Raw genomic sequence first — 17,987 nt, forward strand, 5'->3', positions numbered from 1 at the left:
TGTTTTTCTCAAGTCTAGTTAAGTCGAGGAAGACATAGTCCATCAGATCAGAGTATAGGAAAGGTGTTCTAATTTGAGTGAGGGAGACTCAAAGAAACATACAATGGTCTTCAAAACCCATCAGCAATTAATAGAGGAGTCCAACAAGATAAGAAGAGATCAGATTGAAGAGGATAGTGAATAACAAGTCTGGTCTGAATTCTTTCCTAAAGTACTTAAAAATGTCCCAGGTAATCCCCAACACATTATGCCATCTGTACCTTGTTCATGCTTTCTATTTGGAATCTGAAATGAAATATATGCTTACTTTTACAGCACTGCTACCATACCCTGATGTTAGAGGGTGTTGGGTTCATGTGGATGAAGCCTCTCTCTTCACTGGTAGGGTGGCCAGTGGAGAGATGGGCTGTTACTCTGACCTCTGAGGTTTGTTCTAGTCCTGAAAGTCTGCTTCTGTACCATATAGTTTCTATCTCAGCCCTGCTGAGATCATAATAGTGTGCATTGGTTAGAAAGAAGAGGAAATAGTAAATAAAGCATCCAAGTCTAGTTATGAGCCCAGGCATGTGTGGCCTAATCACAGTGTCTATACTGAAGGCAAGTGAGGAGAGAGGGAGACAGAAAGAGAGAGGAACAGAGAGAAAGAGAGAGAGAGATTATTGGTAGACAAAAACCTAATCATAAGAATTTCTAGGCAATGCTCTTTCTAAAACTGAGCCCCTGAAGAGTCATTTTAATCCGAAATAAGCCTCCTTTCCCTCTTGTGGACAAGGGATGGCAAGGGAAGCAAGTGTATTTTGTCACTAGTAAAGAATGAAACAGAGCCTGGGAGGAAGTAGGCAGAATGACAAGGCTACTGGGCCAGAATGTGAGGCTGTGTGCTTCCTTTGGGGAGTAGAAACAAGGAGGAGAAGGGCAGAATTGGAACCTTGGCATGGTGAAGGAATGACAGCTTCTTTGGTAGAACACAGGGTCTAATGTATACCAAGGGGCAAGCTGAGTTCCCAACTTCATCTCTTGTGGTTCAGAACCTCTGGCCCTGTTGGCTGCCTCTGGTGCGGTATTAGACAAGGATAAATCGTCAGGGTCAAAACTCTGTGTGTATGGTAGGAACAAGCAGTCATTGTGAAGACTAATTAAATCATGTCGCTGGCTGAATGCTGCAGTGGCAGCAAACGAACTTTAATATTGACTTCCGTATAGCTAATAACATGCTGAGGTCTTGGCAGAGTCTTGGCTCTCATTTCTTTCAGTCTGGGTATTGAGTGCCTCTTCTACACCAGACCCTGTGTGGGGATCAGGCTTGGAAACTAGTGATAAATGGAAGGAATTCAAAGATGAATGAGTGCTTAGCTCATCATCCTTTAGCCGTTGTACTAAGGAGTTGGCAGGCTGGTGTGTGGGAGGGAGATTTTAGACGCTATCAGTTAAGCTGCTAAATGAAATACTATCACCTAAGTCTATCCCTCCTGTCTTAAGCTCAGAACGTACATGGAAGAGTGGTGAATAGAGAGAGAAATGGATTCAGAAAGAGGCAGGAAGACTCCTTGGAATAGGTGTTTGAGACCTTCAATTGGCTGTGGGAGGCAAGATTTTTTTTTAAACCAGCTTCAAATATCTTCTTATGGGAGCCAGGAGAATATTCAGGCATGTTTGAGCTCGGGTCTCTTCTAGGCCTTCTATAGTGTCATGAGGCAGTGGTCAGGAAAGTGCCAGGCTATGATGCTGGATCGGTATGTTTCCATGTCCCTCTTCTCTCCAGATTCCTCCAAGAGATACGGCAACCATGGCCCTGATCCTCCTCACGGTGACGGTCCCTCCTGTGCTCCCAGCTGCCCTGACCATAGGCATTGTGTATGCCCAGAAGAGACTGAAGAAACAGAAAATCTTCTGTATCTCTCCACAGAGAATCAACATGTGTGGGCAAATTAACCTCGTGTGCTTTGACAAAGTAGGTTCTGAACTTTGCAAGTTGATGAGTGATAATTCTGAGGCATAGGAGATCTGGAAAGGACCTCAGAGAGAGAGTTTGGTCTAGCATGGTAATTAACAGATGAGAACATGTGTTGAGCTAGTCTGACATTGCATTCTGGATGGCTACCTTGTTGACTTGAAAGGTGACATTCAACTATCCCATCAGGAATTCTGTCTTATAGTATTTTCTATGCTTTATTTGGGTTTAAAGCAATTTCTTGCTCTAATACATTTTATGATGGATTGTCCTTTTCAGGCACAAATTAAGGAACATTTGTTGTCCCAGAAGTGCTTTGGCTAGAGCTTAAGTGAGCATTTCTTCTCTCCTCTTCGGCTTCTTATAAGGAAAGGGAGGGAGTAAACAATGACTAGTACTTGTATCTTCTCCTTTTCACTCTAAGCCAAGGGCCTAGAGAAATGACAGGAGAGAGTATGTGGCTCGTAGGAAGAGCCACTTCTCAAGCAGGTCCAGAGACTCCCCTCACATGATTCTTCTGTGGGAATCTAGAGGAATTTGAGTACCAGTCATTTGCCATTCAGAGCCTGCCCTCAGCATGACCAGGCCTGATGTAATGGTTGTAGTACAGTTGGTCTGGGTTGGTCCCTCCCAGTCTTCAGTTCTCTTGTTCTTGACTAATGGATGAAGGTTTTGGTTATTTTTAAGTAAACCCTAATTGATAAAGATCCAGTGTAGATAGAGTTCCAGGAACGGGACCTTCCTAGCTATTGAGAGGCTCCTTGTCTAGCTGAGGATGCAGGGAAAATGGGAGTGTACACAGCTCTTGGGTAGTTGCTGTGGGTGAAATGTTGCCTCTGAGCTGCAGTGTCCATTGTCAGGATCACCCTGACTCAGAGGAAGTGGCCCATGTTTGGTCCAGAGCTGTGAGAGGTATGCGGCATTTGGGGACAGATGATCCCAGGTGTGCTGGAAAGTGGATTGTTTGGTTGGAATGCCACCAGAAGTCTAAAATGGCAAATGAAGAATTAAGGACTTTTCAGGAAGAAGAATGGGTGTGCTTACCATTTTTTTAAAAAAGAAGATTAGTGGCTAGTAACTGCCTACCCTACTTTTCTTGAAGATAGTTTCCTTCGTGTAACCCAGTTTAGTTTTTTTTAATATATGTATTATTGTAAAGATACTATACAGAGGGGTTACAGTTACATGAAGAAGGTAATGAGTCCATTTCCTATCCAGCATTGTTACCCCCTCCCCGGTTTAGTTTTAAACTTACTATAAAGGCCAGACTAGCCTTGAACTCACTGTGTAGTTGGACTGGGCTGAAACTCTCCATCTTCCAGTACCAGCCTCCAAAGGGATCACATTGATGCTTTACACACAAACCTGGCCCCTAGTGACATTTTTCCAAGTGTTGTTATTTTATTGGAGGGAATTAGTAAGAAAGGTTGGAAGAGAGATATGGCAGAGAACAGGCTTCACATTCTAAAATTCAGTCAAAGTGATGTGATAAAAGTGCTCCACAATTACTTAAATTCTCCTCTAGTATTATTTTAATTTAGAAGCGATCTATCACAAGGCTTCCCAGTATATTTTCCACATATATTTCTATTTTTAATTGATTTTTTTAGAAATTCTAAAAGATAAATTCTCTCTATTTACTCAGTTCATCCCAAGTCTGGGCTTGTATTTATGCTAAGAGGTTTTCTTTTTCTATCTTATTTTCTTTAGAACTACAACGATAATTTAGTTTTCTTTCTATTTATGGTTAGTTTGATTGTATAAGGGTCATTTTCACACATAGAAAAATAGCATAATCTCATCTCTGTTCTGCTGTAGTATTATCTCTCTTTTCATGTTCAAAATATTGATGCTTTAAAATGTAATCTCATCATCAGGAAAACACTTCAGTAAGAATTAAGTTGGTAACTCTTTTTGAAATAGAACAACCCATGGGGATTTGGAAGATAAATGTGCAGGTTGGGGCGCTTATAGAATACAGGAAGGAAATGAAGCTGATAGCTTTCTAAAAAACAGTTGTTCAGAGAATAACACACAGGTATATTAGCACTTTTTTGTAATGTTGAAATGAATTAATGAAATGGGTTCCTTAGTTCTTTAATTCAGAAGGCAGTTTCCTTAATTCTTTCATTCAGAATAGTCTTTGCCTTGCAGGATTTACTTAATATACTTGGTGAAAGCTTCTGCCTCTCCAACCCACAGGCCACTGTCCACTTGGACTGGTCATCTCATTTCTCCCTGTTTCTACTCTCTCTGCTCAGTTATAAGAAGGGAAAACACAGTAAACATTGCACCATAAAATAGTATTCTATTATGGTGTGCTGTAATGATAAAGGTTGTTACTTGATAGGAAACTAGAAATTTCAAGGTCATATACAGAGATGACCTATGATGAAAATCCATGTCAGGGACCTGGGTGGAGGGCAGTCAGTGCTGAAGCAGGATTGTTCACAGTGTTGGGAATATCCTTTCTGCCTTAGTGCTGAAGCAGCTGTGACCACTTACTCCAGGTGTTGGAAAGGCATAATGCTTCTCCTACTGAAGTAAGATGCTAGGATCTGCAATGAGTGAATGAATTGTTTAATTCCTAATTGAACAATGAGGAGGAAATTAACAATGCTGTGATAGATAGTACCCAGTACTTTGCTTTCTCTGGTCATTAACTGACACTTTCCCTTAACACAGCAAAGCCACTCTCCCAAGCATCTAACAATAAAATCCACTCATAGACATTAATTGATATTTATTATTAGCCTTTGTCTCTCTCCATAATCCCAAAGGCCTTTCATCAGCATTTTGTTAGCAATCTGGACAGTTACCATAGCATCCATAGTTATAGAAAAGTACGATGGAAAATTGTGAAGTAATGAAAGAAATGAAATGAAATCTAAACTCTGCTCAAGAGAGCTATCAGGTACTAAACAGAGTTGATTCTTGTTGGATTTCCACATATTGGGTCTCCCCTTTTAATAACAATAATGAGCTTGACAATCAACAAAACCCAAATAAAGCACTTGCATGTTCTTGTCATAACTAGAATCACCTGATTAATGACCTTGGTCTTTGGAGAATTATGTGTCAGCAGATTTAAAATTTGATTCTTACAATTGAGGGATTTGGACAGGTGGATCGACTGTAATTTCTTAGAAGCTTGGGTCTTATGTAAATCATGACATAAAAGCCTCAAGGTTAACACCAATTCTGTTTTTTTATTCAGACAGGCACTCTTACAGAAGATGGGCTGGACCTCTGGGGGACTGTTCCCGCTGCTGACAGCTGGTAGGCCCCATAAGCAAAGATGGGAGATGGGGCAGGAGGGTGGCCTTACTTTAATCCATCCTTACACAGTGGAGGAATGAAAGGTCACGTCGCATATGTGTAGTATTTGGCTGAAACCAGCTCCCAGTTTTTCTAGGATGTTTAATTAAATGAGTTCTACGTTCTGGAGCAGACAGGAAAAGTAGACGCTGAAACATCACATGAAAAAATGGAGTACAACGAACTGGGTAATTAAGGAAGCACATGAATAAAACTGAGGAGAAAAGAGTGAAATTAGTACCATGTTTAACTAAAGATTACAAAGCCTTCTTAGTACAGGAAAGGTCGGGGGACCCAGAAAAAAGAGCCCCATTTCTTCCTTCATGGAATGCAGTCAAGTGGGGAAAAGGAATTCAGATGTTCTTCCCTTCAGCAGACAAGCCAGTCTGTTAAAATTTTTTTTATGAACGCAGAGAGTCAGACTAGGGAAGAAGCAATAAAGAGCACTTGATATAATACACAGTCTTGATGCTTTTATTGTAACATGGCAAGTAAAGGTAGAAGTTTATTTTGAAATTTAGTGGATCAATGAAAACCACCTGAAAAAGATAGCACTTGAGATTGGTTTTGAAGGGTGCCTAAGTAGAAATTTTACAGACATGGGTGATAAGCTGACCCTAGGGAGAGGAGCAGATAGTCATATACATACCTACCCCAGAACAGAGCTAGAGAAGGAAATGAGGACCCTCCCCAGGAAATGTCCCCTTTCAGGAGAGCTAAGCTTTGCCTTTGCAGTTTGAGTGTGATGGCCCCTGCTCTTGAGCAAGGATACCTGATTTGGGCTGAGGCCAGCTGTCAGTCAGAGAAGTCACACAGAGACTCCCCAAGATTTCAACAGCACCAGATGCAGCACAGTCATGAGACACAGGTGTATGGGCAGGATGATGTTGTAGAAGATGTCCTAGGCTGAAGACAAGGCTCTATCTCTACTCATGTGTGTGTCTGTTCCTAGATACTCAGTTGTCCCAACCAGTCCTTTGTCCAAACAAGCAGGGCCATTATAGGCCACAGCACTGAAAGAGGATGTTTGCAGCTTCTATTCCTCTATCAGTCTGTGAGCGTCTAGTGTTCTAAAGCTTTGGGGGAAGTAGAAGCAACTGGACTAATCATTGTTCAGCTGTAAGGTGGGACAAAGGAAAGTAAACTGAGTCAGGCTATTCTATCAAGGAGGAAGTTGGGTATTAGAAGCACGATGTCTGGGCTGGGAGTTTTAGGGCATGGTGATTAACTCCAAAGAGATGATTAGTGGAATACTTCCTGGGAGCCACCAGGCAATCTTCTTTCCTACCCTCGCCACTTCATGAATCTGGAGATTTTCTTCCTTAGGCAGATGGCTTTTTTTTGGTCAGTGGTGGGGTGGGGCTTGAACTCAGCCTGGGTGCTGTACCTCAGCTCTTCAGCTCAAGGTTAGCACTCTACCACTTGAGCCACAGCGCCACTTCCAGTTTTCTAAGTGGTTTATTGGAAATAGGAGTATAAAGGCCTTTCCTGACCAGGCTGGCCTTGAACTGCTATCCTCAGATATCAGCCTTCTGAGTACCTAGGATTATCGGCATGAGCCATCGGTGCCCGGCTCAGATGGCTTTTTACAGGGAACTTCGCAGCCTTCATAGGTCTAGTTCTTCACTGTGTAGGTTGTCTACAAGTTACATTCCACGTCTCTAAGATTGTATCTGATCCCTCTGAAATTATAGTAAGAAAGGAAATTCATATCAATGTCCAAGAAAGGTTGTAGAAAGATCACTTGCAGGCTTTATACTCTGGCTGAAAAATGAAGCAAGCAAGGGAGCAGGGGATCAAGGACAGGGATATTCCTGGACAAGTAAAGAAATTTGGTCTGGATCTAGAATCAGGGCATAAAGGACATTAGTAGAAGCAGCAACTGTAAGATGAGGTGGAACTGCAGCCGGTTAGAGTCTGAACTTAGTCATCCAAAGCCTGAGGAGCCACTGAAGGGTTTTGAAAGTAGAGCTAATGAGTGAGGTATTACCTTAGAAAGATTTGAGGGACAGAGTACACAAACAATTCCATTGAAGTGTCTCCCTCACCAGTTTCCAGGAGGTTCATAGCTTTGCGTCGGGCAAAGCTTTACCATGGGGACCTCTATGTGCAGCCATGGCCAGCTGCCACTCTCTGATCCTTCTGGATGGGACCATCCAAGGAGACCCTCTGGACCTCAAAATGTTCGAAGGCACTGCTTGGGTAAGGCCGTCGCTTATTTCAGTTGAATGAGCAGAATTTGAAGAAGCCGTTACTGGAAGAGCTAAAGATTTTGGAACTTTAGTTAAAATACAGAGAAGATTCATGCATAGGATATTCATTAATAACAACAACAATAACAACAACAATAATAGTACAGTTCAAGTATTCTCCAAACACTCTTGGAGAGGCAGAGCCATCTGTGGCTATCAAAGCACTTGAAATGGGATAGTGCGATGGATGAGCTGAATTATTAGTTAATTTTATTTACATTGAAATAGCCACACTGGATGGTGTCTACTCTATTGTGTAGCACAGATATCCACACCAAACGGGAAGACCCATTTGGGCTGAGTATGATACTGTCCAGCTGTGTTGGGGAGGAAACCATCTCTGTGGTATGAACCCAGAACCAGAATTCTGACTCTTCATCTGCACATCTGGGATAATCATACTGCATTCATAGACTCCAGAGAACACTAAGACCATGAGACCAAACAGGTTTAGCACTATGAAGTGCCAAGCAAGTAGAAAGCATTCATTAATTAGATACTTAATTACTTTCCGCTGCCTTCCCAAAACAGAATTCTAAAGCCACTTGTAATGACACATAAAATACAGGACAGCATTTATTTATGTATACATTTACTTACTGGTAATTTTTGAGACAGTGTCTTGCTCTGTAACCCAAGCTAGTCTTAAACTGTAGAGCCTCCTGCTGGCTAGGGCAGCATTTAAATATCGTTATAAAAGAATGAAAATAAATAATTTCAGGGATGTAAAGCCCATAACATGATGGTGGAGAGTAAGAAATTTTTTTTCTACTGGTGGTAAAATTTATTAAGGGGAAAACCTGGTAGGAAGGGAAATTTCTGAAATCAATAAATTTAAATGTGTACCTGCTATGAAGAAATTTTTGACACAAGACAAGGTAGTAACCAGTGTTGTGGATCTCAGTGGAAAAGAATGAGTATATTTACTATGCAGAATGTCCTTACATGTATCATTAGAAATTGATGTCTTGCAGTCCTGTTACTACATATGACCTTGAGCTGAAGGGTCCCTCTTTTCTATTAGGAGAGTCAACCTACAACCTACCTATACAAGTGATGTAGACGTTGGGGTCCACTTTGGGAACATAAATCTTTCTTATTTGTTCTGTAAGAATGTCTGACAGAGCAGCTGTGTCCACCGAAACAAAGCATAAAATGCAAAATTTGCTCACTTTATTTGTGGAGTCAGAAACAATCGAGTTTTCTTTGCTAGGAATCTTCCATTAAACATAGTGGAGAAGGGAAAATGTTCTCATAGATTATTTATAATTTCAGCTCTGGAAAAGGTGAGAGAATATTTTCCAGAAGAAATTGAGATGTGAGAAAGGATGATTCTTCCAAGTGAGGGTGGAGACTAGATACTCTGCTCTGATTATCTTCCCTCTTCATTGTGTATATATGATTTCCTTTCCCATGTTTTAATATTGGCTAACATTGGTTTATAGGCGGTATTGACTCCTACCATTGTAATATCCAGAGAATAATATAAATGATTTCAAATATGCTTTTTATTTGCTAGCAGCTAACTTACTCTCTAGCTAACTAACTTAACAGTGGCATAAATACCTCAAAAGGATATAGTCTCATACTGATCTGAGAACAGAACTCTGACTCATCTGAGAACTGTTGTGCTCCACAAAATTTGGAGACTACATTTCCACTTAATCCACTGATCAGCAGCTAGCACTTTTTCAATCAATTACTACATGGAATGACTGTATTTATAGTGTGTTTGTCTTTCTGACATTCTAATATATATAATATAATATATACACTATAAATCAACACAATAGAAATTTGACAATGGTGACATCCAGTTGATTGTCTTGGAAGAGAAAATTGTGAAAGGGGTATTGAAAAGATTAAAGTGTGATAAAATATATATATGAAAACCCTTTTCTTGCTTCTTTTTCTCCAAGGAATCTTATAAATGTTTTCATTTTGTAACAGAAAATGGAAGATAATAATATGGACTTGTACAAATTCGGCATGTCAAATTCAAACCCAACAATAAGACCAGGACCAAAAGCCAGTCAGGTCTGATTTGCTTCTCTGAATCATACCATTTATTCCCTTTAAAATTGGCAGAATTTCTTTGGCTTTCACACATTTGATGTTTCTATTACTCAGTTGTATCTTAATGAATTCCACATTGACTTGGCCATTCTTCCAGGCTTGAATTCATCCATTAGTTTACTCAGCACTCATTCAGCAAGATGTGCTGAGCTCTGGGAGGGAGAAGCGCCGAGATGGTAGGAAATCAATACAGGTGCAAATAAGTGAAATACAATGTGCCAAGTGCTCTAGGACAGGCTAGGGGAAAGAGCAGTAGGAGTCAGTGGTGGGAGGGAAAACTGCTCCTGGGAGAGAGAAGTGAGTCAGAGGAGGTGAGCTCGGGTTGGAAGGTGATTAGGATTTCTCTAGGAAGCCAAGGGAGAGTTATCTTGCAGCAGATCAAACAGGAGCCAGAAAAATATGAGTCTTGTGAAAAACATATTACCTCACACTGTGCCTGGGCTCCTTGCCCAGCAAACCAGTTTTACGGGTGTGCATCTGCTACGCAGCACTTCGAGTCTTCCTGAGCTCCCTTTCCTTGATGCCCTTGCAGAGTCCCGTGGAAGCCATCACCATCTTGCGCCAGTTTCCATTTTCCTCCAGCCTGCAGAGGATGTCTGTGATCACTCAGCTGGCTGGGGAGGGACATTTCCATGTCTACATGAAAGGTGCCCCAGAGATGGTGGCCAGGTTCTGCAGACCTGAATCAGGTACTGGCACCTTTTCTCTCTCTCAAGAGATAAAAACAAAAATCTCGAATGGTCAAAGATAAAGCAGACACCAACATCATCAATCATCACCCCGTCACAAAACAGCAAGAACGAATGGCAATCAATGAAGGTGGAGCAAAAGCCATTTCGGGGTAGAGAGAAAGGGGGTCAGAGGATCTTTTGAAGCAGAGGGGAAATTTTTAGGGTAGAGAGAAAGAGAGGAAGAATTGGACCATAGTCCAGAGAGACCACCAAAGTGGGGCTGTCTGCAGAGAGCTGTGGAGCACATTTCGCAGGAAACTAGGGAGGAGGATGCTAAGCCCTCAGAGGAAACCAATGATGGAGTGTGTGGCTCTAGTTCTACTGTCAGGAATTCTCTCTCATCTCTAGGAAGAGCTAGAAGGCTCCGCTATGATGGGCTCAGACAGATCAGAGGAAGGAGAAGGTGAAGAGATATAGCTTTTAGGGGGAAAAAGTAATTAGAGTGAATTAGATGGTATTAGAAGACAGCAATTAATCATTGTTACAGCAATTTCATCTTTCTAGACCAGACTATAAGATGATTTACATCATTGTTTTTGTCTTACACACATCACCTTCTATGTGACAGCCAGATTTGTAAGAATCCTGTTGCATTCAAATGAGTTCATTTGGATAAATTTGGCCTTTTGGGCTCTGATTTTCATCTGCATTCTCCTCATGATTGTTGGTGGCCATCGGCTTGTACACAAATGCTAGATTTTGTGACGGTTTGCTCTTCACTTTTCTCCGTATGTGGAGATTTTTTTAAATTATGTTTTCATTGTCTTTAAGTAGCTCTACCAAGGAGCTTCTCTTCAGCAAATCAGTTCATAAGTATAATGCACCTTGATCAATGTCACCCCTTTTATTATTCTCTTTAATCTCTCTCAAACCACGCCCTCCCCTCGGTTGTCTGACTGCATTCTCTCCTCTCCTCTACTCTTTATTCCTTTATGCCTCTCCTCCTGGCTTTCCCAATCCCCGCTCCCCATACATACATACACCTTTTCAAGTGTCAGTTTCTTGGAGGGCTGTGAGTTAGTTTTTTGAAGGACTTACACCATTTGAATTCTCACTTGCAAATACCATACTTCAGTTAATACATTTGTGTGCACTTGCATACAACCCTGTATGTGTTTACTTGTACATCTATACATTAGTTCTAGCTTCCACATATGAGAGAGCATGTGTGTCCTTTGTCTCTCTGGGTCTGACTTACTTCACTTAGCATTTGTCTTTGTGACAATTCTGGGGTTTTAACTCAGGGCCTGAGCATTGTTCCCTAGCTTTATCACTCAAGGTTAGTTTTCTAACCTTGTTTTTTAACCTAGTTTTCTAACTACAGCTCCAATTCCAGCTTCATGGTGGTTAATTTGAAATGAGAATCTCAAGGACTACTGCCTAGCTGGATTTGAACAACGATTCTCAGATCTCAGCCTCTTGAGTGCCTAGGATTATAGGCGTGAGCCACCAGCATCAAGTGATATTTAAAAAGAAAAACTTTAAAAATCTCCGCCCCACTTGGGCAAAGGGGGGAATGCAGAAAAGGAGGGAAGAAGGGTAAATGAATACAGTCATGATATTCATCATACACTTTGTGGAAAATGAAGTATGCAACTTGTGGGCAGGTATGTGAAGGAGAAACGGGGCAAATGAAGGAAGGAATGATGTCCAAAGGAGGAATGTATACATTGGCTGAGTTGTGAAATGGTAACCCTTCTGTATAACACAATAATAATAATAATAAATCCTCCCCCTCTTTTTGACTTTGGGTTCCCTTGTATTTCCCATGACCTCCCTTTTCCCAGACCACATCTGTACTTGGCTTTGCTCTGCTTTGTTTTCAGCTGTGCAGGCAGAGTGAGCATCTTCATGACTCTAAGCTTGACAGTGTCTGCTGCCCCAGCTCTACCAGGAAGTGCTGGGCCTTTCATCTGCTACTCTTCCCTGGGGACCACGATTTCAATGCTTCCTCCAATCCTGACCACCTTTCACATAGGCGAATTCTAGCTTCCATGATTCCATAACTCCATGAGAGAAATGAAGGGTGGCCTCTTCCTTGAAAGTAAATCCCCATCACTAGAAATATTTCAAAATGACAGAAATTGTACGGCTAAGTGGCAACATAAGGATCTATAATCTTTTCATTTTTGTATGAGAAACTGAAATGCAGAAGAGAAACAACATGGCCAAGCTAGAAAGCTAGTTAGGAGCAGAGTGCAGAACAGAACTCAGTTTTTTTTTCTCCCTGGGCTGCTATACTTCTCACTGTGGTCCATTTTCTCCACATGGACAGCTTATAATATATGAATGTAGTCACCATGACAACACACGAACATATGTGGGCATCATGTTATCTGTCATCTAAAGCAGGAGTTGAAAAATTTCTGTAAAGTACCAGTTACATATTTTAAGCTTTGTTGTCCATACCATATTCAAATCTATTACTCAACTCTACCACTGTCTTTCCCAAATAGCCACAGGCAATAAACAGAGGCACGGGTATGTTCAAATGAATCCTTATTTACAAGAAATAAACTTGGCTTGTGTACCATACTTTATCAACTCCTGATTTAGAAGATGAGCTGTTTTTCTTATTTAAGATCTGACCTAACTGAGCCCAGTCAAAATGGACACTTAATTTGCCTTAGTCAGCTGCTATAATAAAATACTGATTGTCTTAAACACAGGAGATTTACTTCTTATAGTTCTTAAAATTCTTCTCTAAGATCAATCAATATGGGCTATCACAGTTCCTAGTTATGGCTGTCTTTCTGACTTGAAGATAGTAGCCTTTTTGCTCTATCTTCACACGGTTCAGGAAGGTCATCTCTTGTGTCTTCTTGTATCATAATTCCACTCATGATCTCAAAGTCTCCATGTCCAGATACAGTCATTTTAGGAGTTAGTCTTTAATGTATGAATTTTGAATTTAATGTATGAATTTTGGCAATTATTTCCCTCAGAGCAATTAGAATGCGCTGATGAAGTTGTTTGTGGTTTGGGGTTGTTGTTAAAAGTATTTATTCTACTAAAGCACTTTTATGAACAAGGGAAAGTTAAAACAAGGCTCAGTGACAGCCTTCTGCAGTTGCTGAACAGCCGGCAGCCTTGAGCACCACCGTTCACTTACTCCTTCCCTCTTTCCTGACAGTGCCCAAGAATTTCCCCCAGGAGCTGAGGAACTACACAGTGCAAGGCTTCCGTGTCATTGCCCTTGCCCATAGAGCCCTGAAGACAGGAAGGCTTTCAGAAGTGGAGAACTTAGAAAGGTAAGAAATCAGAAACTCATACTGGAGCAGGCTCTGTGTGCATGAAGTGAAGGAGTCTTGGAGGTAGGTAGGTGGACAGTGCACATCACCAGGAGGCTTCTTTTGAGAACCAATCTCACCTGGCAGTTGGAGGCTAGAGAAAATTTGTTCAAGTCACGGTGCTGGTTAGGGAAAGAACCAATGGAAGGTGAGATTTCTGACTCCCAGATACCATGTGTTGCCTTTGCTCTGGATCACACTATGCTGTCCACCTTGGTCTCTGCTGTCATCCCATTACAAATAAGCAACTCTCCTTACATCCATGAGTATTATGTGATTTATTTGGGTATTTCACATACATGTAGGTATCTCTCTGGGGCTAAGAGAAGGAAGTAGTTGAAAATGTAAAAGATTTTCAGAATCCTTTAGACTTGGGTTTATTTTCCGGGCTCACAACTATATCCCCCTTAGATCTAGGGAGACATTGAGCACAAACTCAATGGTATGTAAGACATACCATTCAATATTCTGAATTGTATTAAGGAGAAATTGTCCTCAGTAAAGGATAATCTATATATTAATTTTCTTCCAGTATTCTTCAGATTTGAAAGATTATTTAAAAAATTATATGACAATGAAGTAGAGAAAAACAGAAAAATTGAATCAATATTTATATATTATTATTTATATTTGATTTATGTTGATGATAGAGACACTACCCTTATTTATAAACAATTGGCTCCTCCAGATAAGATACAGAGATCTGTAGTTCAATATTATTAAATGTAAGATAATCACAAATCTTTCTCCTTATTCTGTGCCTGGTTCATCATTTGAAAACTGTGGAGTTAGATGATTTCCAAGCAACCTTCCTGTCATGACATTAGTCTTTGATATGCAATCACAAAGCTCATTTTAAAATACACACAGATTCAGTATTCTAGGCTTTGGTTGTTATTGAACAAGCAAAGTCCCAAACACATGGGATTTTGTAATTTATTAAGCACAGATTTGAATAGTAAATGTTAAGGTCCTGTGTGAAGAAAAGATTTACATAGCTAGTAATAGAGCATAGGAATCAACCCTGCCACATAGCTATGAGGTTCTGTTCTCATGTTAGAACTAATAGTAAAATAGATATTATTAAAATAAGAAAATGATCAAATATGCTAGATTTCCAACTATCACCCTTTTCTTTCAGATGACACAAGGAGCACATCATGTATGCTATTTAGTTTCTATTTTCAAACAGTAGAGACAAGAGTTTTGAAGTGTATTATTCTGAAATCATATTTAACAAAGTTTTCCAATCAGGAGCAGAAAACACATCTTTAAAATTAGAGTGACAAAGAGAGAATTAAAAGAGTTTATTGAGATTCTTAGGCCAAAAAAAATCACTCTAGAGTAAAACATAAAAGAAATATTTCATCAAATGTCAACCCCTTCCATTGGTCTAGTAAATTTCGCCCTTAGGGTGTATTAGATGTTCAAGGAAGTTGTGGGTTCATTCAGAAGTGATTAAAATAAACTTCTTGTCCTTAAGAATTTTATATCAATCAGGGGAAATAGGTAATAAAGAAAATCTATAAAGCATTAGGTAATTGTCAAGTCTTAAATGGTTTTAGTGGGAAAATGACGGAAGGCAGGATTGTGGAGAGAGATTTGAGCAGGGATCTGAGTGAAAGGAGAGAGCAAGATACACAGCCCTTGGAGACAGAGCTGTGCCTGGAACAGTAACCTGCTTGCCCATGCCATCATGCCACTGTTAGACTGGCAGTGTGGTGGAGTGTCAAAGTGACAAAATGCCCCAAGCAGGGAATGAAAGAGTTGTAAAACAGAAATAAAAACCTTTGTCTATTTTTTATTTCATTGCCTGAGCTTCTGGTGTCACATCTAAGAAAATCATTGCCAAAATTGTTTTTCCTTGTATGTGGAAGATTTAGCTTATATACTTGTAAGTAAATATGTTGACTGAGTGCAAGTATATACAAAAACATTAACAGAACTATGGTAGCTTCAAGGGAGAGCTCAATAGTGTAATTCCTTAAGAAGGCAAAGGCCAAGTTCCCTAAAATAAAACACCAGAAAGTGAGTACTCAAAAGGGGTGTGATGGAGTTGAGGGGAAAAAGGTGGACAGATGAGGAGCAGAAGAGGAGGAGAATGTAGTTAAGAATCAAATGTTACAAAATTAAGAAGAGGGAAGGAAGGGTTGATGGGGGAGGATGGGGGGGGATGTGGAAAGGGGTGACATTGATCAGCATCAATTACTTCACGAACTGCTTTGTTAATGTCAACTCTTTTGTATAACTACTTAAATATAATTTTTAAAACCCTATGTTTCTTCTAGGAGGTTCACAGTTTCCAGTTTATGTTTAAGTGTTTTCCATTTCCAACTGGTAATCAGAAATCTTTCCCTTTTACATATGTTGTATCTTTTGTATATGAACACTAAACTATAAAACTTTTCTGCAGAGCAAAAGAAACAATCAACAGACTAAGGCAACAAACCTATGGGATGGGAGAAAATATTTGCAAGCCATGTGTATGATAAGTAATTAATATTAGATGAGTAATATGATTAAATAGCAAAAGAATAAAAAGTCTGATTTAAAGTGGGCAGAAATGCTCAATTTCTCTAGCCATAAAAGAAATGCAAATAAAAACAACATTGAGAATCCACCTCACCCCAGTTACAACAGATGCTGGAGGGGATGTGGCCAAAAGGGAAGCCTACTGCATTGTTGTAAACTTGTTCAACCACTTTGGAAAGCAGTATGGAGGTTCCTCAAAACTCCACATAGAGCTCCCCTATGACCAGCAATCCCACTTTTAGGCATTTACCCAAATGATCACAAACAAAGCCATACTAAGGTACCAGCACAACTATGTTTATCTCAGCATTATTTGCCATAGCTAAGGTATAGAACCAACCCAGATGCCCCTCAGTAGATGAATGGATCAAGAAAATGTGATATATATATATGTACACAATGGAATTCTATGCCTCCATCAGAAAGAATGACATTGCCTCATTTGTTAGGAAATGGAAAGACTTGGAAAAAATTATATTAAGTGAAGTAAGGAAGTAAGTCAGGCCCAAAGAAACATAGGTCTCATGGTTTCCCTTATTTGCAATAACTAGTATAAGTTGAGAACAAACAAAAAAGCTCCAAAGCTATGTACATATGACCATATAAGATGATGTTAAGTGAAATGAACCCCAAGATAGGGACACAACTTGTTCTTTCTTTCTTGCTATTGTTTTTAATGTATCTAAAATGTACTATGTGATTTTTTGTTTCTCTTATATGTTCTTCCCCCATGGTATAACCCCTGTTTTCACTGTATTTGATGTCGGTGCCCTGCATCTTGTATTTTTTCTAATTTGGGGAGGGGAAGGGAAATAACAAAATGCTGGAACAAGGATACAGGTTGACTTATTGTAACAATGAGATGTATAAGACACTATGTAGAAAACAAACTTGACAATTTGGGGGGAGGGAGAAGTTTGGGAAGTAGGGAGGGCAGGGATGGGAGGGGGAAAACAAAGGAGGAGGTAACAGTGCTCGATAGGAAATGTATTCATTACCTTACTCATGTAACTTTAACCCCTCTGTACACTATTTTTACAATAAAAAACATTAAAAAATAAAATAAAATGGAGAAGGACCTGCATAGACCTTCTCCATATAAGATAGCTTTGCTCATCATGAGTACAATGCAAATCAAAACCACAACAAGTTCACCCATGATGATTAAAGTGTTGGTGAGAAAATAGAGGAATGTAAAATAGTGCAGCTGCTCTAGAAAATTGTGTGGTTAGTCTTCAGGTGGTTAAATAGTTAACCATATAATCCAGCTATCTCATAATCCCATGTCCAGCAATACAACCGAAAGAATTGGAATCAAGGTTTCAATGAGGTGTTTACTATACTTCTATGTTCTTTACAGCTTTATTCATGATGGCAAAGAAAGGGAGATGACCTTAATATCCATCAATGGATGAATAGCTCAAGAAACTGTAGTATATACATGAAATGAAATATTATTTAGACTTAAAAAGTGAGAAAATCCTCTGTATACCACCTTGACAATTAAAACATAAAAAAAGTAAGAAAATCTTTCTATTGGAGACAATATGGACAAACCTGAGAACATCAGGCTAAGTGAAATAAACCAGTGGAAAGAGGAAAAAGTACTACACAATCCCATTTATATGAAAATGTCTCAAGTAATCAAGCTCTTAGAAGTAGAGTATAAAATGGTGATTATCAAGAACTAGTGGAGGAAGGAAATGGGAAGTTGTTCAATGGAAATGAAGTTTGGAAATAAAGAAAGAAAAATAATTGAGCTGTTTCCATAGGTTGGCTTTTGGGAATAATTTTACAATGGACATAGAAGAGATAAGCAAATCAACCCTTGAGACTA

The 17,987-nt window shown here is 39.8% G+C and overlaps 1 protein-coding gene across 1 annotated transcript in view; it reads left to right on the top strand.

Annotated features, from left to right (window-relative positions):
* Positions 1–17,987, top strand: part of Atp13a5 (ATPase 13A5) — a 99,317-nt gene that overhangs the window by 49,722 nt on the left and 31,608 nt on the right. The window contains exons 12-17 of the mRNA XM_042670324.1: positions 1,763–1,951; positions 5,169–5,230; positions 7,321–7,471; positions 9,472–9,558; positions 10,130–10,286; positions 13,462–13,579. Of these exons, the coding sequence (XP_042526258.1) occupies positions 1,763–1,951; positions 5,169–5,230; positions 7,321–7,471; positions 9,472–9,558; positions 10,130–10,286; positions 13,462–13,579 (764 nt within the window). The remainder of the gene's footprint in view (positions 1–1,762; positions 1,952–5,168; positions 5,231–7,320; positions 7,472–9,471; positions 9,559–10,129; positions 10,287–13,461; positions 13,580–17,987) is intronic.

The sequence above is a fragment of the Dipodomys spectabilis genome, unplaced genomic scaffold (assembly GCF_019054845.1).
Source record: "Dipodomys spectabilis isolate Male_0828 unplaced genomic scaffold, ASM1905484v1 ptg000017l, whole genome shotgun sequence".
NCBI lineage: Eukaryota > Metazoa > Chordata > Mammalia > Rodentia > Heteromyidae > Dipodomys > Dipodomys spectabilis.